The 22553-nt window shown below is 50.6% G+C and overlaps 2 protein-coding genes across 3 annotated transcripts in view; both read right to left on the reverse strand.

The window, feature by feature from the left end:
• The window catches only part of XRCC5 (X-ray repair cross complementing 5), a 97684-nt gene extending 87261 nt beyond the window's left edge, over window positions 1–10423 (reverse strand). For both annotated transcript variants that reach the window (XM_038744446.1, XM_038744447.1), the window contains exon 1: window positions 10366–10423. In XM_038744446.1, coding sequence (XP_038600374.1) covers window positions 10366–10386 — 21 coding nt within the window. In that variant the 5' untranslated portion in view covers window positions 10387–10423. The remainder of the gene's footprint in view (window positions 1–10365) is intronic.
• An 8394-nt stretch (window positions 10424–18817) lies between these two features.
• On the reverse strand, window positions 18818–21346 carry TMEM169 (transmembrane protein 169). The gene is made up of 2 exons (XM_038749258.1): window positions 20936–21346; window positions 18818–19700 (listed from the first exon to the last, which is right to left on the reverse strand). Exons 1-2 carry the CDS (start codon window positions 21285–21287, stop codon window positions 19105–19107), a joined length of 948 nt encoding a protein of 315 aa, XP_038605186.1. The 5' UTR covers window positions 21288–21346; the 3' UTR covers window positions 18818–19104.
• Window positions 21347–22553: the final 1207 nt, after the last annotated feature.

Consider the following 22553-nt stretch of genomic DNA (forward strand, 5'->3'; position numbering starts at 1 on the left):
GGCTTCAACTATCATCTCTACACTGACGACACCCAGATCTCCATCTCTGCCCCTGCTCTCTCCCCCTCTCTCCAGGCTCGCATCTCCTCCTGCCTTCAGGACATCTCCATCTGGATGTCTGCCCGCCACCTAAAACTCAACATGTCCAAGACTGAATTCCTTGTCTTCCCTCCCAAACCCTGCCCTCTCCCTGACTTTCCCATCACTGTGGACGGCACTACCATCCTTCCCGTCTCACAAGCCCGCAACCCTGGTGTCATCCTCGACTCCGCTCTCTCATTCACCCCTCACATCCAAGCCATCACCAAAACCTGCCGGTCTCAGCTCCGCAACATTGCCAAGATCCGCCCTTTCCTCTCCATCCAAACCCCTACCCTGCTCGTTCAAGCTCTCATCCTATCCCATCTGGATTACTGCATCAGCCTCCTCTCTGATCTCCCATCCTCCTGTCTCTCCCCACTTCAATCCATACTTCACGCCGCTGCCCGGATTGTCTTTGTCCAGAAACGCTCTGGGCATGTTACTCCCCTCCTCAAAAATCTGCAGTGGCTACCAATCTGCGCATCAGGCAGTAACCCTGGTGAGGAACCCCGGGCTTCAAAGCTGTCCATCCCCTGGCCCCCTCCTACCTCACCTCCCTTCTCTCCTTCTCCAGCCCAGCCCGCACCCTGCACTCCTCCGCCGCTAATCTCCTCACTGTACCTCGCTCTCGCCTGTCCCGCCATCGACCCCCGGCCCACGTCATCCCCTGGGCCTGGAATGCCCTCCCTCTGCCCCTCCGCCAAGCTAGCTCTCTTCCTCCCTTCAAGGCCCTGCTGAGAGCTCACCTCCTCCAGGAGGCCTTCCCAGACTGAGCCCCCTCCTTCCTCGCCCCCTCGTCCCCCTCTCCATCCCTCCCGTCTTGCCTCCTTCCCTTCCCCACAGCACCTGTATATATGTATATATGTTTGTACATATTTATTACTCTATTTATTTATTTATTTATTTATTTATTTTGCTTGTACATATCTATTCTATTTATTTTATTTTGTTAATATGTTTGGTTTTGTTTTCTATCTCCCCCTTCTACACTGTGAGACCACTGTTGGATAGGCACTGTCTCTATATGTTGCCAACTTGTACTTCCCAAGTGCTTAGTACAGTGCTCTGCACACAGTAAGCACTCAATAAATACGATTGATTGATTGATTGATATCTGTAATATTTATGGATATTAGTGTCTTTCTCCCCCGCTAGATCTTAAGCTCACTGTGGGCAGGGAATATGTCTGTTTATTGTCATATTGGACTCTACCAAGAGCTTAGTACGGTGCTCTGCACATAGTAAGTGCTCAATGAATATGTCTGGATGAACGAATGAATTTAATCCCCATTTTATAGATGAGGAAACTGAGGTCCAGAGAAGTGGTTTGCCCAAGGTGACACAGCTGGGAACCACATGCCCCGTAAAATGCACACACATCTGAAATGGGGTGACACTGTTGCCCAGTGCCCTGCTGCTACTAGGCCCAGGATGTCTGCCTGTCTGCCTGTCTCCCCCTTTTAGACTGTGAGCCCACTGTTGGGTAGGGACTGTCTTTATATGTTGCCAATTTGTACTTCCCAAGCGCTTAGTACAGTGCTCTGCACATAGTAAGCGCTCAATAAATACGATTGATGATGATGATGATGCCCCAGGCCAGGGGATTCCTTACTTTCTCCTCAGAGCAACCAATGAGGAAAATGAGGGCTTCCTCTCCTCCTCCCCATCCCCCCCACCCTACCTCCTTCCCCTCCCCACAGCACCTGTATATATGTATATATGTTTGTACATATTTATTACTCTATTTATTTATTTATTTTACCTGTACATATTTATTCTATTTATTTTATTTTGTTTAATATGTTTTGTTTTGTTGTCTGTCTCCCGCTTCTAGACTGTGAGCCCATTGTTGGGTAGGGACCGTCTCTATATGTTGCCAACTTGGACTTCCCAAGTGCTTAGTCCAGTGCTCTGCACACAGTAAGCGCTCAATAAATACGACTGAATGAATGAATGACAAGTCGGCCTTCATCCCTGGAAGGGCCAAGCAGAGGAATAATTATCATAGTGGTGGGGTTTTTTTCATTTTGTGGTATTTGTTAAGCACTTACTACGTGCCATTCGCTGTTCGCAGTGCTGGGGTAGATACAAATAATCAGGTTGGACACGGTCCATGTCCCACATGAGGCTCACACTCTTTCTCCCCATTTTACACCTAAAGGAACTGAGGCACAGAGAGGCAAAGTGTCTTTCCCAAGATCACGCAGTACCCGCTGTCTCAAGCTCCTCTCCTCAAATTCTCTCCTTGACCCCATCTAATCTGGCTTTTGTCTCCTTCACTCCACAGAAACCACCTTCTCACAGGTCACCAGTGATAATAACGATGGTATTTGTTAAGCGCTTACTATGTGCCAAGCACTGTTCTAAGCGCTGGGTGGGATACAAGGTGATCAGGTTGTCCCACGTGGGGCTCACAGTCTTAATCCCCATTTTACAGATGAGGGAACTGAGGCACAGAGAAGTGAAGTGACTTGCCCAAAGTCACCCAGCTGACAAGTGGCAGAGCCGGGATTAGAACCCACACCCTCTGACTCCCAAGGCCAGGCTCTTTCCACTGAGCCACGCTGCTTCTTCTGTATTTTGGTTTTATGATATTTGTTAAGCGCTTACTATGTGTCCTAAATGCTGTGGTAGATACAAGTTTATCAGGTTGGACACAGTCCGGTTCCCACATGAGGCTCACAGTCTAAGGAGGAGGGAGGAGGATTTAATCCCCATTTTACATTTGAGGAAACTGAGGCACAGAGAAGTGAAGTGACTTGCCCAAGGTCACACAGCAAGCAACTGGCAGACGGGATTAGAACTCAGGTCCTGATTCCCAGGCCCGTGTTCTTTCCACTAGGCCACGTCACTTCTTCTTGCCAAATCCGTCGTACCTCACCTCACTCCTCTCCTACTCCAACCCGGCCTGCACACTCCGCTCCTCTAATTTTTTTAATGGCATTTATGAAGCGCTTACTGTGTGCACAGCACTGTTCTAAGCACTGGGGAGGTTACAAGGTGACCAGGTTGTCCCACAGGGGGTTCACAGTCTTAGTCCCCATTTTACAGATGAAGCGACTGAGGCCCTGAGAAGTGAAGCGACTTGCCCAAAGTCACACAGCTGACAATTGGCGGAGCCAGGATTTGAATCCATGACCTCTGACTCCAAAGCCCGGGATCTTTCCACTGAGCCACGCTGCTTCCCTAATGCCAACCTTCCCACTGTACCTCGAGCTTGTCTATCGCGCCGCCGATCTCTCTGGCTTCACATCCAACAATGACTCTCCCCTACTTCAAAGCCTTACTGAAGGCCCATCTCCTCCCAGAAGCCTTCCATGACTAAGCCCTCTTTTCCTCTTCTCCCACTCCCTTCTGCGTCACCGACTTGCTCCCTTTATTCATCTCCCTGCCCCGCCAGCCCCACCAAATTTACGTACATATCCATAATTTATTTATATTAACGCCTGCCTCCTCCTCAAGCTTGTTGTGGGCAGGGAACGTGTCTGTTTAGTGTTATATTGTACCCTCCCAAGTGCTTAGTACAATGCGCTGCACACAGTAAGCGCTCAGTAAGTATGACTGACCGACTGACAGGTGAAAACGAGCAAGGGGAAGAGTCTGTTTGTACATATTTATTACTCTATTTATTTAACTTGTACATATCTATTCTATTTATTTTATTTTGTTAGTAAGTTTGGTTTTGTTCTCTGTCTCCCCCTTTTAGACTGTGAGCCCACTGTTGGGCAGGGACTGTCTCTATATGTTGCCAATTTGTACTTCCCAAGCGCTTAGTACAGTGCTCTGCACACAGTAAGCGCTCAATAAATACGATTGATGATGATGATGATGAGTCGGTGGAGAGACTTAAAAACAGCCCGGAGTGGGAGTGTCATGCAGCAGGGTGGCCATCAGTCAATCCTGTTTATTGAGCGCTTACGGACTGTGTGCAGGACACTGTACTAAGCGCTTGGAAGAGTACAACAATCGAACAGACACAGTCCCTGCCCAAAGTGAGCTTACTATAATCTAGAAGGAGCCAGAGGTCAGCGGAGGGAGATCTGAGTACGAGACACCGTCTGACAGCGTGAGAGGCATAAAGAGGGAAAGCTGGATTATCCTGGGAGAAGAGCATGGATAAGCCCTTACACCCTCTATTATCTATGCATTCTGATCTGTCCCCTTTGGAAACTTGGAAATCACCCCACCCTCAGCCCCACAACACATTTGTAGTAGTAAATAATAATAATGATGGCATTTATTAAGCGCTTACTATGTGCAAAACACTGTTCTAAGCCCTGGAGAGGTTACAAGGTGATCAGGTTGTCCCACAGGGGGCTCACAGTTTCAATCCCCATTTTACAGATGAGGGAACTGAGGCACAGAGAAGTGAAGTGACTTGCCCAAAGTCACACAGCAGACAAGTGGCAGAGCTGGGATTTGAACCCCTGACCTCTGACTCCAAAGCCCGGGCTCTTTCCACTGAGCTACGCTTTAGTAGTAGTGTAATAACAGTAGTAATTGTATAGTAATAATAATAGTAATTTATCTGTCTTTTAGACTGTGAGCCCACTGTTGGGCAGGGACCGTCTCTATATGTTGCCAACTTGTACTTCCCAAGCGCTTAGTACAGTGCTCTGCACACAGTAAGCACTCAATAAATACGATTGATTGATTGATCTGTCTCCCCCTCTAAGCTACAAGGTTCTTTTTTCTCCCAAATAATAATAATAATTATCATAATGATGATGATGGTTTTTGTTAAGCGCTTAGTATGTGCCAAGCGCTGTTCTAAGCCCTGGGGTAGACACAGGGTTATCAGGTTGCCCCACGTGGGGCTCATAGTCTTAATCCTCATTTTACAGACGAGGTAACTGAGGCACAGAGAAATTAAGTCAATCATCAATCAATCAATCAATCGTATTTATTGAGCACTTACTATGTGCAGAGCACTGTACTAAGCGCTTGGGAAGTACAAGTTGGCAACATATAGAGACGGTCCCTACCCAACAGTGGGCTCACAGTCTAAAAGGGGGAGACAGAGAACAAAACCAAACATACTAACAAAATAAAATAAATAGAATAGATATGTACAAGTAAAATAAAGTAATAAATAAATAGAGTAATAAATATGTACAAACATATACACATATATACAGGACTTATATATATATAGTGAATATATATACATATATATTAAGTGACTTGCCCAAAGTCACACAGCTGATAAGTGGCGGAGCAGAATTAGAACCTGTGACCTGTGACCCCCAAGCCCGGGTTCTTTCCACTAAAGCCACGCTGCTTCTCAGCAGAGAAGTGGCAGTGCCGGGATTAGAACCCAGGTCCTTCTGTCTCCCAGGCCTGGGCTCTAGCCACTGGGCTATACTGTTTCCCAAGTTTGTTGTAGGTACAGAGCTCGCCTACCAACTCTCCCAAGCACTTAGTACAGTGCTCTGCACACAATAAGCGCTCAATAAATACTAATGTTGATGATGATGACATGTAAACAGCATGGCTTAGTACGTAGAGCCCAGGCCTGGGAGCCAGAAGGTCACGGGTTCTAATTCGAGCTCTGCCACTTGTCTGCTGTGTGACCTTGGGCAAGTCATTTCACTTTTCTACCTCTCAGTTCCCTCCTCTGTAAAATGGGGATTGAGACCGTGAGCCCCGTGTGGGACAGGGACTGCGTACAACCTCATTTGCTCGTATTCAATCAATCAATCAATCGTATTTATTGAGTGCTTACTGTGTACAGAGCACTGTACTGAGCGCTTGGGAAGTACAAGTTGGCAACATATAGAGACGGTCCCTACCCAACAGTGGGCTCACAGTCTAAAAAGGGGGAGACAGAGAACAAAACCAAAACACACTAACAAAAGAAAATAAATAGAATAGATATGTACAAGTAAAATAAATAAATAGAGTAATAAATATGTACAGACATATATACATATATACATATATACAGGTGCTGTGGGGAAGGGAAGGAGGTAAGTGGGGGGATGGAGAAGGGGACGAGGGGGAGAGGAAGGAAGGGGCTCAGTCTGGGAAGGCCTCCTGGAGGAGGTGTGCTCTCAGCAGGGCCTTGAAGGGAGGAAGAGAGGTAGCTCCAGCGTTTGGTACAGTGTCTGTCACATAGTAAGCACTTAACAAATGCCACAATTATTATTACTATTACCAACACCTGGAGTCCCCAAAACCAATCCCCCCCTCCCATTTCCCTCTCCTAGTGGAAAGAGCCAGGGTCCAGGCATCAGGACCCATGTTCTAATCCCCACTCTGCCACATGTCTGCTGTGTGTGAGACCTTGAAGTCATTTAACTTCTCTTTGCCTCAATTACCCCAATCGAAATGGGGATTAAATATTCTGTCCTAAATAATGACATTTGTTAAGTGCTTACTATGTGCGAAGCCTGTTTTAAGCGCTGGGAGGGAATACAAGGTGATCAGTTTGTCCCATGTGGGGCTCACAGTCTTAATCCCCATTTTACAGATGAGGTAACTGAGGCACAGAGAAGTGAAGTGACTTGCTCAAAGTCACACAGCTGACAAGTGGTGGAGGCAGGATTTGAACCCATGACCTCTTGGCTTCCAAGTCCAGGCTCTTTTCACTGAGCCACGCTGCTTCTCTAAGACTGTGAGCCCATGTGGGACAGGGACTGTTTCTGACCTGACTAACCAGTATCGCCCCACCCCTTGCTCAGTACAGTGCCTAGCACATCAATCAATCAATCAATCGTATTTACTGAGCGCTTACTGTGTGCAGAGCACTGTACTAAGCTTCCCCACAGCACCTGTACATATGTACATATGTTTGTACATATTTATTACTCTATTTATTTATTTTACTTGTCCATATCTATTCTATTTATTTTATTTTGTTAGTATGTTTGGTTTTGTTCTCTGTCTCCCCCTTTTAGACTGTGAGCCCACTGCTGGATAGGGACTGTCTCTATATGTTGCCAACTTGTACTTCCCAAGCGCTTAGTACAGTGCTCTGCACATAGTAAGCGCTCAATAAATACGACTGATGATTGATGATGGGAAGTACAAGTTGGCAACATATAGAGACAGTCCCTACCCAACAGTGGGCTCACAGTCTAGAAGGGGGAGACAGAGAACAAAACCAAACATATTAACAAAATAAAATAAATAGAATAGATATGTACAAGTAAAATAAATAGAGTAATAAATATGTACAAACATATATACACATATACAGATGCTGTGGGGAAGGGAAGGAGGTAAGATGGGGGGGATAGAGAGGGGGAGGAGGGGGAGAGGAAGGAGGGGGCTCAGTCTGGGAAGGCCTCCTAACACATAGTAAGCACTTAACAAATACCACAATGCGAAGCAGCGTGTCTTGGTGGAAAGAGCATGGGCTTGGGAGTCAGAGGTCGTGGGTTCTAATCCCGGCTCTGCCACTTGTCTGCTGTGTGACCTCGGGTAAGCCACTTCACTTCTCTGTGCTTCAGTTCCTTCATCTGTAAAATGGGGATTAAGACTGTGAGCCCCACGTGGGGCAACCTGATGAACTTGTATTATTATTATTACAGTATTTGTAAAGCACGTCCTATGTGACAAGCACTGGTCTAAGCACTGGGGTAGATAGCGGGCAATCGCGTTGTCCCACGCGGGGCTCACAGTCTTGATTCCCCATTTTCCAGATGAGGGAACTGAGGCCTAGGGAAGTGAAAGGACTTGCCCAAGGCCACACAGCAGACAAGTGGCAGAGCTGGGATTAGAACCCAGGTCCTCTGACTCCCAAGCCCGGGCTCTTGCCACCAGGCCATGCTTAAGCCTGTGAGCCCCACGTGGGACAACCTAAATACCTTGTTTCTACTCCAGCGCTTAGAACAGTGCTTAGAGAAGCAGCGTGGCTCAGTGGAGAGAGTACGGGCTTTGGAGTCAGAGGTCATGGGTTCGAATCCCGCTCCGCCACATGTCTGCTGTGTGACCTTGGGCAAGTCACTTAACTTCTCTGAGCCTCAGTTACCTCATCTGTAAAATGGGATTAAGACTGTGAGCCCCACGTGGGGCAACCTGATCACTTTGTATCCCCCCCCCCAGCGCTTAGAACAGTGCTTTGCACATAGTAAGTGCTTAACAAATGCCAACATTATTATTATTATTATTATCATGGGTTCTAATCCTGGTTCCGCTATGTAAGCGCTTACAATGTGTCAACTGCTGTTCTAATAATAATAATAATAATGATAGAATTTGTTATGCACTTACTATGTGCCAGGCACTATACTAAGCACTGTGGTAAAGGCTAATCAGGTTGAACACAGTCCCTGTTGCGCATGGGGCTCACAGTCTTAACCCCCAATTTACAGATGAGGGAACTGAGGCCCAGAGAAGTGAAGTGACTCACCCAAGATCACACAGCAGGCAGGTGGTGGAGCCAGAATTAGAACCCAGGCCCCTTTGACTCCCAGGACTGGAATCTGCTGATAATATTAATATTAGAGAAGCAGTGTGGTTTAGTGGAAAGCGCCCGGGCTTGGGAGTCAGAGATTGTGGGTTCTAATCCCGCCTCTGCCACTTGTCAGCTTTGTGACTTCAGGCAAATCACTTCACTTCTCTGGGCCTCAGTTACCTCATCTTTAAAATGGAGATGAACCCGGGGAGCCCCACGCAGTACAACCTAATGACTTTGTATTTACCTAAGCGCTTAGAACAGTGCATGGCACATAGCGCTTAACAAACACCATCATCATCATCAACAGCGCTTGGCCCATATAAGCACTTAACAAATACCATCATCCTCCTCAACAGCGCTGGGCACATAGTAAACGCTTAACAAATACCATCATCCTCCTCAACAGCGCTGGGCACACAGTAAACGCTTAACAAATACCATCATCAACAGTGCTGGGCACCTAGTGAGCGCTTAACAAATACCATCATCATCAAAGGTGCTGGGCACCTAGTGAGCACTTAACAAATACCATCATCATCAATAGTGCTGGGCACCTAGTGAGCGCTTAACAAATACCATCATCATCATCAACAGTGCTGGGCACCTAGTGAGCGCTTAACAAATACCACCATCATCAAAGGTGCTGGGCACCTAGTGAGTGCTTAACAAATACCATCATCATCAACAGTGCTGGGCACCTAGTGAGCGCTTAACAAATACCATCATCATCATCATCAACAGTGCTGGGCACCTAGTGAGCGCTTAAATACCACCATCATCACCATCATCATCAACAGTGCTGGGCACATAGTAAGTGCTTAACAAATTCCATCATCATTCTAATCCCGGCTCCGCCGCTTGTCAGCTGTGTGACTTTGGGCAAGTCGCTTCACTTCTCTGTGCCTCAGTTCCCTCATCTGTGAAGCAGCAGCGTGGCTCAGTGGAAGGAGCCCGGGCTTTGGAGTCAGAGGTCATGGGTTCAAATCCCAGCTCCACCAACTGTCAGCTGTGTGACTTTGGGCAAGTCGCTTCACTTCTCTGTGCCTCAGTTCCCTCATCTGTGAAGCAGCAGCGTGGCTCAGTGGAAGGAGCCCGGGCTTTGGAGTCAGGGGTCATGGGTTCAAATCCCAGCTCCACCAACTGTCAGCTGTGTGACTTTGGGCAAGTCCCTTCACTTCTCTGTGCCTCAGTTACCTCATCTGTGAAATGGGGATGAAGACTGTGAGCACCCCCCCCACCGTGGGACAACCTGATCACCTTGTAACCTCCCCAGCGCTTAGAACAGTGCTTTGCACATAGTAAGCGCTTAATAAATGCCATTATTATCATTATTATTAATAAATGCCATTATTATTATTATTCATTCATTCACTCTCTCTTCCCCGTCCCCTGGCCCCGCCCTAAGACTCTTGGCCACGCCCCTAGCCCCGCCCCCAGACGAGTGGCTGCACCTCTAGCCCCGCCCCCAAACTCTTGGTCCCGCCCCTAGCCCCGCCCCCAGACGATTGGCCGCGCCTCTAGCCCCGCCCCCAGGCTCTTGGTCCCGCCCTTAGCCACGCCCCCTGGCCGCGCCCCCAGACGATTGGCTGCGCCTCTAGCCCCGCCCCAGACGATTGGCTACGCCTCTAGTCCCACCCCCGGACTATTGGTCCCGCCCTAGCCCCGCCCCCTGGGCCCGCCCCGACGATTGGCTGCGCCTCTGGCCCCGCCCCCTGACGACTGGCCCCGCCCCTTTCCCACCTCCCCTTCCGGGTCCCCGTGCAGAGGCGGGCGGGCGGCCGCGGGCTGGCAGCGCCCGGTTCCTCCTCCCGGACCCCACGCGGGGAAGGGGACCCTGGCAGCTCCTGGGAAGCTGAGGTGAGGACCGGCCTCGGCCCTACCTTGCCTCCCGGCGGCGCCATGATAACTCCCGGAAGTGCTCCTCTCCCTCCCTTCCGGCTGGAGCCTCCCGCCGCCGCCAGTTGAGTTCCGAGGGGGCGGGGCAGGGCGGGGAGCACGCGCCCGTTCTGCGCACGCGCCCGTTCTGCGCACGCGCCCGTTCTGCGCACGCGCCCGTTCTGCGCACGCGCCCGTTCTGCGCACGCGCCCGTTCTGCGCACGCGCGAGGAGAGTCTGGCGCCCGGCCTTCAGTCGTTCATTCATTCGATGGGGTTCATTATTATTGTTATTGTCAATAATCATCACCGTCATAAATCATATTATGTAACGTATTATCATATATAATTATATAAAATAAAATTTATATCCCCACCCCCCCGCCTTACCTCCTTTCCCTCCCCACAGCACCTGTATATATGTTGGAACACATTTATTGCTCTATTTACTTATTTATTTTACTTGTACATATTTATTCTGTTTATTTTATTTTGTCACTATGTTTCGTTTTGTTCTCTGTCTCCCCCTTCTAGACTGTGAGCCCGCTGTTGGGTAGGGACCGTCTCTATATGTGTATATATGGTTGCACATACTTATTACTCTATTTACGTATTTACTTGTACGCATTTATTCTATTGATTTTATTTGGTTAATGTGTGTCATCGACAAGTTAGGGTGCAAAATAGGTTAATCGGTGTAAATCGGCCGCAGGGTTCGTGTACCCAAGGTGGTGACAAAGATAGGAAAAATGACTCAATCAATCAATGTCGTATTTATTGAGCGCTTACTGTGTGCAGAGCACTGTAGTAAGCGCTTGGGAAGTACAAGTTGGCAACACATAGAGACAGTCCCCACCCAACAGTGGGCTCACAGTCTAAAAGGGGGAGACAGAGAACAAAACCAAACATACTAACAAAATAAAATAAATAGAATAGATATGTACAAGTAAAATAAATAAATAGAGTAATAAATATGTACAAACATATATACATATATACAGGTGCTGTGGGGAAGGGAAGGAGGTAAGATGGGGGGGATGGAGAGCGGGATGAGGGGGATCGGAAGGAAGGGGCTCAGTCTGGGAAGGCCTCCTGGAGGAGGTGAGCTCTCAGTAGGGCCTTGAAGGAAGGAAGAGAGCTAGCTCGGCGGATGGGCAGAGGGACTCGGAGACATGAGTTCAGATAGAGCAGGAAAGAAGGAAAGTGGCTACCTGCCCGTTCACCTCCCGGGAGAGGTACAAGTGACAAGCAGCCCCGATCCCATTCTCACTGTTTCTTTTATTGAGTTACAGCAACCTGGGAGCGGAACATTTGGGAATTTCAGGAACCCAATTAGGACCGACAGGATGTTACAAATTCTCATTATTCTCTGTTCTCACTGCCTTGTGTAGGTTGTTGTTATCTGCTCTATGGCCGTGCATAGATACTTGTTACTGGCCTTGAAGACACCTGTTGCTGAACCTTGCATAAAATACAAAAAAAGGAGTTGTTCTCTTGGCCTGCACAAAATGTAGGGTTACTGTCAGCATACACAAAATGGAGTCAGTCATGTCAAGTCCGCTAGTGGACAACAATATGTTTTGTTGTCTGTCTCCCCCGTCTAGACTGTGAGCCCGCTGTTGGGTAGGGACCGTCTCTATATGTTGCCAACTTGTACTTCCGAAGCGCTTAGTATCATCATCAATCGTATTTATTGAGCGCTTACTATGTGCGGAGCACTGTACTAAGCGCTTAGTACAGTGCTCTGCACACAGTAAGCGCTCAATAAATACGATTGATTGTCTGCTGTGTGACCTAGGGCAAGCCACTTCACTTTTCTGTGCCTCAGTGACCTCATCTGTAAAATGGGGATTAAGTCTGTGAGCCCCGCATGGTACAACCTGATTGCCTTGAATCTATCCCAGAACTGAGAACAGGGCTTGGCACATAGTAAGCGCTTAACAAATACCAAAATTATTATTTATTATTATTAAATGACTTGCCCAAGGTCACACGAGCAGACAAGTGGCAGAGCTGGGTTTAAAATACCTGAGCCGGGTAATTTATTGAGTGTTTACTGTGTGTCGAGCACTGTATTAAGGGCTTGGGGGAGACCGGGCCTGACCATTTTGTATCCATCCCTGAGCTTGGGATAGTGCCTGGCACAAGGTAAGCACTTAATAAGTACCACAATTATTCTTATTAAGTATTATTCATTCATTCAATTGTATTTATTGAGCGCTTACTGTGTGCAGAGCACTGTGCTAACCACTTGGGAAGTACAGGTTAGCAACATATAGAGACGGTCCCTACCCAACAACGGGCTCACAGTCTAGAAGGGGGAGACAGACAACAAAACAAAACATATCAACAAAATAAAATAAATAGAATAGTAAATATGTACAAGTAAAATAGAGTAATAAATCTGTACAAACATATGTACAGGTGTTGTGGGGAGGGGGAGAGGAAGGAGGGGGCTCAGTCTGGGAAGGCCTCCTGGAGGAGGTGAGCTCTCGATAGGGCTTTGAAGGGAGGAAGAGAGCTAGCTTGGCGGATGTGCGGAGGGAGGGCATTCCGGGCCAGGGGGAGGACGTGGGCCGGGGGTCGACGGTGGGACAGGCGAGAACGAGGTACAGTGAGGAGGTTAGCGGCACCAGAGGAGCAGAGGTATGGGCTTGGATGGAGAAGGAGAGAAGGGAGGTGAGGTGGGAGAGGGCGAGGGGATGGACAGCCTTGAAGCCGAGAGTGAGGAGTTTTTGCCTGATGCGTAGTTTGACTGGTAGCCACTGGAGATTCTTGAGGAGGGGAGTAACATGCCCAGAGTGTTTCTGCACAAAGGTGATCCGGGCAGCAGGGTGAAGTATAGATTGAAGTGGGGAGAGACAGGAGGATGGGAGATCAGAGAGGAGGCTGTAAACCAGTTGGGATAGGATGAGAGATTGAACCAGCAGGGTAGCGGTTTGGATGGAGAGGAAAGGGCGGATCTTGGCGATGTTGCGGAGGTGAGACCGGCAGGTTTTGGTGACGGATTGGATGTGAGGGGTGAACGAGAGAGCGGAGTCGAGGATGACACCAAGGTTGCGGGCCTGTGAGACGGGAAGGATGGTAGTGCCGTCAACAGTGATGGGAAAGTCAGGGAGGGGCTAGGGTTTGGGAGGGAAGATAATTCTTAAGTAGTCACAAACCCTGCCTTCAAGGAGCTATTCATTCATTCAATTGTATTTATTGAGTGCTTACTGTGTGCACAGCACTGTACTAAGCACTTGGGAGAGTACAATATAACAATAAACTGACACATTGAATCATCTATTCTGTGCAAAGCACTGTCCTAAGTGCTTGGAAAAGTACGGTATAATATAAATGGTAGACACATTCTCTGCTCACACAGCACTTTCAGTCTACAGGAGCTACAGACAGTAAAATTCGGGGAAACGGCTGGACCTCGTGGAAAGAGCAAGGGCCTGGGAGTTAATCATTTGTATTTATTGAACATTTACTGTGTGCAGAGCCAGTGCTATGCACTTGGGAGAGTACAACAATCTACCAGACACGTTCCCTGACCACAGTGAGCTTACAGTCTAGAGCAGGGGACACCCATTAATAGAAATAAATAAATTATGGGTATTTACATAAGTGCTGTGGGGCTGGAAAGGGAGATGAATTAAAGGTAGCAAATGAGGGAGGCGAGAGGGGGAGAAGAGCAAAGGAGGGCTTAGTCAGGGAAGGCCTCTTGGAGGAGATGGGCCTTCAGTAAGCCTTTGAAGGTGGGGAGATCAGTCAATCAATCAATCGTATTTATTGAGCGCTTACTATGTGCAGAGCACTGAGATGATTGTCCTGTCAGATATGAGGAGGGAGGGCGTTCCAGGCCAGAGGCAGGAGGTGAACAAGAGGTTGACAGCGAGATAGATGAGATCAAGGTACAGTGTGTATGTTAGCATTAGAGAAGCCAAGTGGGCGGGCCACCTCAGCACTGGCTTCAAAGTCCTCAATCCCCTTGCCCCCTCCCACCTCACCTCGCTACTCTCCTACTCCAATCCAGCCCGCACACTTTGCTCCTCTAATGCCAGCCTACTCACTGGGCCTCCATCTCCCCTATCTCACCACCAACCTCTTGCCCCCCTCCTGCCCCTGGCCTGGAAGGCCCTCCCTCTTCATATCTGACAATTACTTTCCCCCGCTTCACAGCCTTACTGAAGGCCCATCTCCTCCAGAGGCCTTCCCTGACTAAGCCCTCTTTTTCTCTTCTCCCACTCCCTTCTGTGTCACCCTGACCTTCTCCCTTTATTCATCCCCCACCTCCCAGCCCCATAGCACTTATACCCCTATCCATAATTTATTTATTTATATTCATGTCTATCTCCCCCTCTAGACCGTAAGCTCACTGTGGGCAGGGAACCTGTCTGTTATATGCTACTCTCCCAAGTGCTTAGTACAGTGCTCTCCACACAGTAAGCACTCAATGAATGCAACTGATGGATTGCTTGATTGATTGAGAGGGGAGAATGTCACATCCAGGTGACATAGAGTAGCCCTGAGGGATCCCTTGGCCCTGACTGTCAATCACTCAATAGTGTTTATTGAGCACTTGCTGTTTGCAAGGCACTGTACCGAGCATTTGGGATAGTCCAATACAACAGCTGGTAGATATGTTCCCTGCCCATACGGAGCTTCCAATCTAGAGGATAAACCAGAGAAATCCTCTCTCTGACACCCCCCCCCCCCATCCTCTACCCACAAATTGGCCTGGAAAAGCCACACAATGAATCATCAGCCCACTGGATAATAGAGACTTACTGACTTACTGTGTGCAGAACACTGAACTAAGTGCTTGGGAGAGTACAACAAAATAATAAACAGACACATTCCCTGTCCACGAGTTTACGTCCTAGAGGGGGAGACGCATTACACACATGATTCCTGCTTTCAAGGAGTTCATGGTCTAGTAAGTGCACAGTGCTATACTAGGTGCTTCAGAATGGACAGCAGACATGATTCCTACCCCCTAGCAGCAGCGGGGCCAGTAGATAAGAGGACGGGACTGGGAATCAGAAGGACCTGGGTCCTAATCCCGGCTCCGCCACTTATCCGCTGTGTGACCTCGGGCAAGTCACTTGGCTTTTCTGTGCCTGTTACCTCATCTGTAAAAGGGAGATTGAGATTGCGAGCCCCCGTGTGGGACAGGAACTGTGTCCAACCCGATTTGCTTGTGTCCACCCCAGCACTTAGTATAGTACCTAGCACATGGGAAGCGCTTAAGAAATATCACAATTATTATTATCACGGTCTAGTGGGGGAGACAGACACTAAAATAAAGTACCATTGGAGGGAACGCAGCAAAGTTTAAAGATATGTACATAAGTGCTGTCGGGGTGGGGGAAAAGAGGGGTGACCATCAATGCTCAGGGGGTGAAGACTGAAACACCAACGTGACCCAGATGTTTTGAAGCAGCAGTGGGAGTCAGTACCAAAGACCCTCTTGGCAGTGACAAACACCGAGTTGTGGGGACCTTTTTGTTCTGTCAAAGCACCAAAAAGGGACAAGCCCATCTCTTCTCTTAGAGAACATAAAATGGGATGTTTTCCCACAGAAAAGCCTGGATCGTTAAAAACGGTCCCTCCAGGGGCTTGGGGCTTCATCTCAGGAGGGAGTGTAAACTCTTCAAAATGTCCCACTGTAGAACAAATGGGAAATCGAAGCCCCAGGCCGGTTGAGCTGTTGCTCTGGGTGGAGGCTGAGGGGAAACGGGAGGGGATCCAGGGACCCCAGGTGATGAAAGGTGGTGAGAGGGGCTGGAGCAGTTTAGCTTGGGTAGGAGAGGTTGAGGGGAAACAAAGAATTCTGTTCGAGTCTCTGGAGAGTCATTAGGAGGGAGATTCGGAGGCCTTGTTTTGCCCCGTCACGGGGAAAAGAACGAAGGGAAATGGATTTTAACTGCACCGGACAGAGTTCAGTTAGTCATTTTGAGGGATTTCCCGACTGTCAGCAAGAACGACGGATGAGCAGGCTACCCAGAGAGTCCCCCTCCCTCAAAAATGTTTTTAAAAAGGCTCGGTGGGCATTGTAGGGGCTGGACCCGATGACCCGTAAAGGTCCCTTGCGGCTCCGGAATTCCGAGCATTTGCTCTTCACCCTGTTTTCAGGTGGGAGAGAAGCAGGAGGCTCCTGTCGATGATTGGAGAGTCCTGTGAGATGTCGACAGGGCCTCTGAGGTGGGAAATGGTGGCGGACAAAAGGGAGTGTCAGAGCTCCCGGGCTGGACAGCCAAGCCCTAGGGGCGCGGGCCTGTGGGTTCAGATGGCGCCCCAGCGGAGCAGCGCCTCAGGGCACACAGCGGATCGGGCAGCGGCCAGGCACCAAAAGGGCAATGGCCTGGCACCAAGAGGGTATGGGCTGACAGCCTGGCACCAAGGAGGCAGGGGGTGGCATCCTGCCACCAAGAGGTAATGGCCTGTCACCAAGGGGGCATGGAGTGGCAGCCTGGAACCAAGGAGCTGTGGAGGTGACAGCCTAGCGCCAAGGAGCCGAGGGCGGCAGTCTGGCACCAAGGGGAAGTGGCCTGTTACCAAGGAGCAGGGGGGTGGCATCCTGGCACCAAGGAGTAGGGGAGCAGCATCCTAGCACCAAAGGGGCAGGGGAACGGTGGCCTGGTATCTAGGGGGCAGAGACCAGTGGCCTGGCATTCCAGGGCCCCGGAGAGTGAGGTAGGTGAGGTCACACAAAGCACAGCATACGTGCCTAGCGAAACAGCAACATTATACAGAACACTGAGTATGTGCACAATATGACCCAGTGACGACATACAGTTTCGCTACCTAGGTGGTGCATTGGATTGGTGACACTGTACGGAACGGGGATCGATCTCTCTTATCTGTATCTCTCTCACTTCCTGCCCATCTCTCTCATGTTCTCCGTTTCTCTCTCACCTCTCTTTCTGACTCTTCATCTATCTCTCTCGTCTCACTACTCATCTCTTTCTGTCCCTCTTTTTCATCTATCTCTGATGTCATCACTCTTATCTCACTTTTTCTATCCCTCTCTCCCTCACTCTGTGTCGGCCTATTTCTCTCATAGTCTCTACCTTGTGTCTTTCTCTGACTGGCTGTCTCTCTCTTATCTCACCACTCATCTTCATCTCTCTGCTCCTCTGTCCCTAACTCTGTCCTTGCTCATCTCCCTCGCAATGATCGGAGAGTCCTGTGGGATGTCGACAGGGCCCCTTGAGGTGAGAAATGGCGGCAGACAAAAGGGAGCGTCAGAGCTCATCATTCTCTCATCTCGCTTTCTGAGTCTTTATTTCTTTCTCTGTGTCTCCCTCATCTCACCACTCTTATCTCTATCTCTTTCTGTCCCTCTCTCCCAGACTCAGTTTCTGTCCGTCTCCTTCATCTCCTTCTCTGACTGGCTTTCTTGTGTCATCACTTGTATCTCTAACTTTTTCTGTCCCCCTCTCCCGGACTCTGTCCATCTTTCTCTCTCAGGTTCTCTATTTCTTTCTGTCTTGTTTCTTTCTCTGACTGGTTCTCTGTCTCTCTGATCTTACCACTCATCTTTTATCGCTCTCTGCTCCTCTCTCTTACCTATCTTTCTGTCTCATCTCTTTCTCTGCCTCTCTCCTCTCACCACTCTTACCTCTATCAATCGATCAGGGGTATTTACTGAGTGCGTACTATGGACAGAGCACTCTACTAAGCACTTGGAAGAGTATCTCTCTGTCTCTCTCTCTCCCCGACTCCGGCCCGCCTATCTCTGTCTTGTCTCTCTTCCTCATATTCCTTTGGCCCTCTCGTCTGTCTCCGTCTTTCTCAGACTGGCTCCTTGTCTGTCTCTGTTTCTCTCCCTGTCTCTTGTGCCTTGGGCCCCATTAGTGAGTGGGAGGTGGGGAGGGGGATGTAGTGTATATGCCGCCCAGGGTGGGGGGCTTGGATCGACCCGGAGGGACCGTGTGGTGGTGTGATCATCACCTCCTCCTCCCCTGTGGAACATGAGTGAGCGTCTTCCTCGTGTCCAGAGGCTGATGGGAGGGGTGGGGAGCCTCACATTAGTGAGTGGGAGGTGGGTGGGGACAGGGGGATGCGGGGTCTATCTCACCCAGAGTTGGGGGCTCAGACCAGCCCCGGTGGGGGGTGAGGGGGCACCGTTTGCTGATGTGATTGTCACCTCCTCCTCCCTCATGTGGAAAAAGAGTGGCATTCACATTAGTAAGTGGGAGGTTTAGGAGGGGGCTGTAGTGGCCAGGTGGTTGATCATCACCTCCTCCACCCCCACCCCCAATGTGGAACAAGACTGAGTGACCCCCCCCCCCCACCCATGCTTGGGAGACCTTGGGGGTGTGTGTGTGGGGGGGTGACATTAGTGAGTGGGAGGTTGGGGGGGGGTCACTTAATTGCTCTGTGCCTCAGTTACCTCATCTGTCAAATGGGGATTAAGACTGTGAACTCCGCCTGGGACAACCTCATAAGCTTGTATCTCCCCCAGTGCTTAGAACAGTGCTTGGCACATAGTAAGCGCTTACCAGATATCATCACCTTTTCCTTCCCCGTAGGGAAGGAGAGTGAGCGCCTCTCCCCCCCGTGCTTGGGAGACCATGGGATTGGGGGGGCGGGGGCCTCACTAGTGAGTGGGAGGTGGGAAGGGGGATGTAGGCTATATCCCACCCAGGTTGGGGGCGTTCAGACCGACACGAGTGTGGTCATCATCTCCTCCCCGACGTGGAATGCGCGTGCGGCCCCTTCCGATGCCCGGGGTCGGGGAGGGGAGGCCGATCAGACGGCCGAGGTCTCCACGTGGGGCGCGGAGGGCCCGGGCGAGGGCCCGGCGGGCACGTCCGTGTCCGCGCCCGTGGCGTCGAGCAGCTCGACGACGCTGTAGGGAGCGCAGCGGTCCAGGCCCAGCCGGCCGCAGAGCCAGCCGCAGAAGCCCTTCTCCAGGTCGCGGGCCGCCCGCCACCAGGCCCCCCAGGACCAGGACAGCTGGGCCAGGGCGGCGTACAGGCCCAGGGAGCCGGCCAGGGCCACGATGAGCGGCGGGTAGCACAGGACCAGGCAGGGGCAGCACGACACTTTGTGCCAGAAGGCACGCTCCTCGTTGTACACCAGGAACACGCTGTACCAGGTGAGGGTGCCGTAGTAGAAGGAGACCACGAAGGCCAGGACGAAGACCACGGGCAGACAGGCCACCGTCCAGAGGAGGACGTGGGGGCCCCGGTCGGGCCCCAGGGGGCAGGCGGGCCGGCCCGGGGGGTCTGCGGCCCCGCTCAGCTGCCGCAGCTCCCGCTCCGTCAGGCTGACGTGGATGTCCACCAGCTGGCCCTTCCTCCGGCCCCGCGTCACCGTCCCCGTCAGGGTCACGTAGCGGGCATCTGCGGGGGGGGAAAGGGGACAGGGGAGCCGGGCCGACCCATCTGTCGAGCCACCCATTCATTCGCACCGTCGTATTTATAGAGCGCTTACCGTGTGCAAGGCACTGAAGTAAGTGCTTGGGAGATTATGATACATCAACAGACACGTTCCCTGCCCACAGAGGACTCCCAGCCGCCTTACTCTCCCCCACTTACTAATTGTGCTATTTGGGAGGCACTTACTGTGCGCCAGGCACTGTACTGGATACAAGCTAATCCCAGTCCCTGGCCCACGTGGAGCTCACACTCTCAACCCCATTTTACTGATGAGGGAAGTGAAGTGACTTGCCTAAGGTCACACAGAGAAGACAAGTGATGGAGCTGGGATTAGAATCCAAGCCCTTCTGAATCCCAGACCCCTGCTCTATCATCCACTATGCCGTGCTGCTTCAAAGCCTTATGGAAGACTCGTCTCCTCCAAGAGGCCTTCCCTGACTTAAGCCCTCCTTTCATCTTCTCCCACTCCCTTCTGCATCACCGTGACCTGCTCCCTTTATTCATCCCCCCTCCCAGCCCATATCACTTATGTCCATACCAGCGCTTAGAACAGTGCTTTGCACATAGTAAGCGCTTAATAAATGCCATCATTATTATACCTGTCATTTCTTTCTTTCTAGTATTGTCTGCCTCCCCCCACCAGAGTATACACTCACTGTGGCCAGGGAATGTGTCTGTTTATTGTTATATTGTACGCCCCCAAGTACTCATTAGTCCAGTGCTCTGCACACAATAAGTGCTCAATAAATACGATTGAATGAATGGCAGGGACTATGTCCAGCCCAAATACTCATTAGCCCAGTGCTCTGCACACAATAAGCTCTCAATAAATACGATTGAATGAATGAATGAATGACAGGGACTGTGTCCAGCCCAATGATCTTGTATCTATCCCAGTGTTTAGAACTGTGCTTGGTGCGTAGTAATCGCTTAACAAATACTACAGCTATTATTACTGATTACTGTGTTCCGTCCCCCCGGCCATTAAACTGTAACACGACTGATTGTACTTTCGCAAGGGCTTAGTACAGTGCTCTGCATAAAATAAGTGCTCAATATGATTAGAAAGATTGACTGATTAGACTGGCATCCGAAGGCTGGCATCTGAGTAACCTCCCAAGCGTTCCAGTACAGAGCTTCCCCGTCAGTGGGTGGCTGGTGGGCACCGTGGGCGGCCAGACTGGCCCCGAGAGACTCACCCTCTGTCGAGGGGTTCCCCAGGAACTTGGCTCCTTCCTCTTCTCTGGAGGGCTCCCCGTCTTCCTGCTCTTCCTGCTCCTCCTGCTCTTCCTCCTCCTCGGGCCCCTGGTTCTCCGAGCGGTAGACGATGACGGACTGTGGCCAAGACTCCTCCTTCTTCCTCCTCTTCTTGGCCCCGCGGGCCAGCGTGGTGGCTCCGTCCAGGGCCCCGGGCGACCTCCGGGCCTTCAGGAGGGAGCCGGGGGGCCGGCCCCATCCCTCTTCCGGCATCGGCTCCCCTGGCATCGGCTCGTGGTCATCGCCCTGGTTCTCCTGGCGGGCTCCTAGCCAGCCCGGTCCCGGGCGGGCCATCTCCACGTGCTGGGATCTCTCCTCACGGACGGTCCGGTGCCGAGGCTTCCGGCCGGGCCCAGCCTGGGAGACAGAGTGACAGGACGCTCACCTCAGGGAAGATTTGGCCCAGTCCAGAACGAGCCCTGTCGGGCCTGCCCTGGGTTGTGACCCTGGGGAACACGCTCCCTTCTCTCGGAGAGGTAACGTTCTCTGAGGGCTGGGAGGAGTTAGCTCGTGATGGGCAAGGAACGTGTCTGTTTATTGTTCTTCTATCCTCTCCCAAGTGCTTAGTACAGTGCTCGACACAGTAAGCGCTCAATAAATATGAATGAATGAATGAAAGACACTGACGCTGACACTGACACATGGGCCACCCCTAAAGAGTGGACTATTTCTGTGGCCCGGTCCATTTTTCTCATCAGTCAGTCAGTCGATCATTTACTGACTGCTTGCTCCCAAGCGCTTAGTACAGTGCTCTGCACACAGTAAGCACTCAAATCTCCAGTGGCTACCAATCAATCTGCACATCAGGCAGAAACTCCTCACCCTGGGCTTCAAGGCTGTCCATCCCCTCGCCCCCTCCTACCTCACCTCCCTTCTCTCCTTCTCCAGCCCAGCCCGCACCCTCCGCTCCTCCGCCGCTAATCTCCTCACCGTACCTCGTTCTCGCCTGTCCCGCCATCGACCCCCGGCCCACGTCATGCCCTGGGCCTGGAATGCCCTCCCTCTGCCCATCCGCCAAGCTAGCTCTCTTCCTCCTTTCAAGGCCCTGCTGAGAGCTCACCTCCTCCAGGAGGCCTTCCCAGACTGAGCCCCTTCCTTCCTCTCCTCCTCGTCCCTCTCTCCATCCCCCCATCTTACCTCCTTCCCTTCCCCACAGCACCTGTATATATGTATATATGTTTGTACATATTTATTACTCTATTTATTTATTTATTTTACTTGTACATATCTATCCTATTTATTTTATTTTGTTAGTATGTTTGGTTTTGTTCTCTGTCTCCCCCTTTTAGACTGTGAGCCCACTGTTGGGTAGGGACTGTCTCTATATGTTGCCAATTTGTACTTCCCAAGCACTTAGTACAGTGCTCTGCACATAGTAAGCGCTCAATAAATGCGATTGATGATGATGATGATGATGATGAATAAATATGACTGAATGAAATGAATGAAAGAGGAGAACCAGGAGAGGACTGAGTCGGTGAAGCCAAGGTTGGATAATGATTCCAGAAGAAGGGGGTGGACCACACTGTCAAAGGCAGCAGAGAGATGGAGGAGGATTAG

The sequence above is a fragment of the Tachyglossus aculeatus genome, chromosome 1, assembly GCF_015852505.1.
Source record: "Tachyglossus aculeatus isolate mTacAcu1 chromosome 1, mTacAcu1.pri, whole genome shotgun sequence".
Classification (NCBI taxonomy): domain Eukaryota; kingdom Metazoa; phylum Chordata; class Mammalia; order Monotremata; family Tachyglossidae; genus Tachyglossus; species Tachyglossus aculeatus.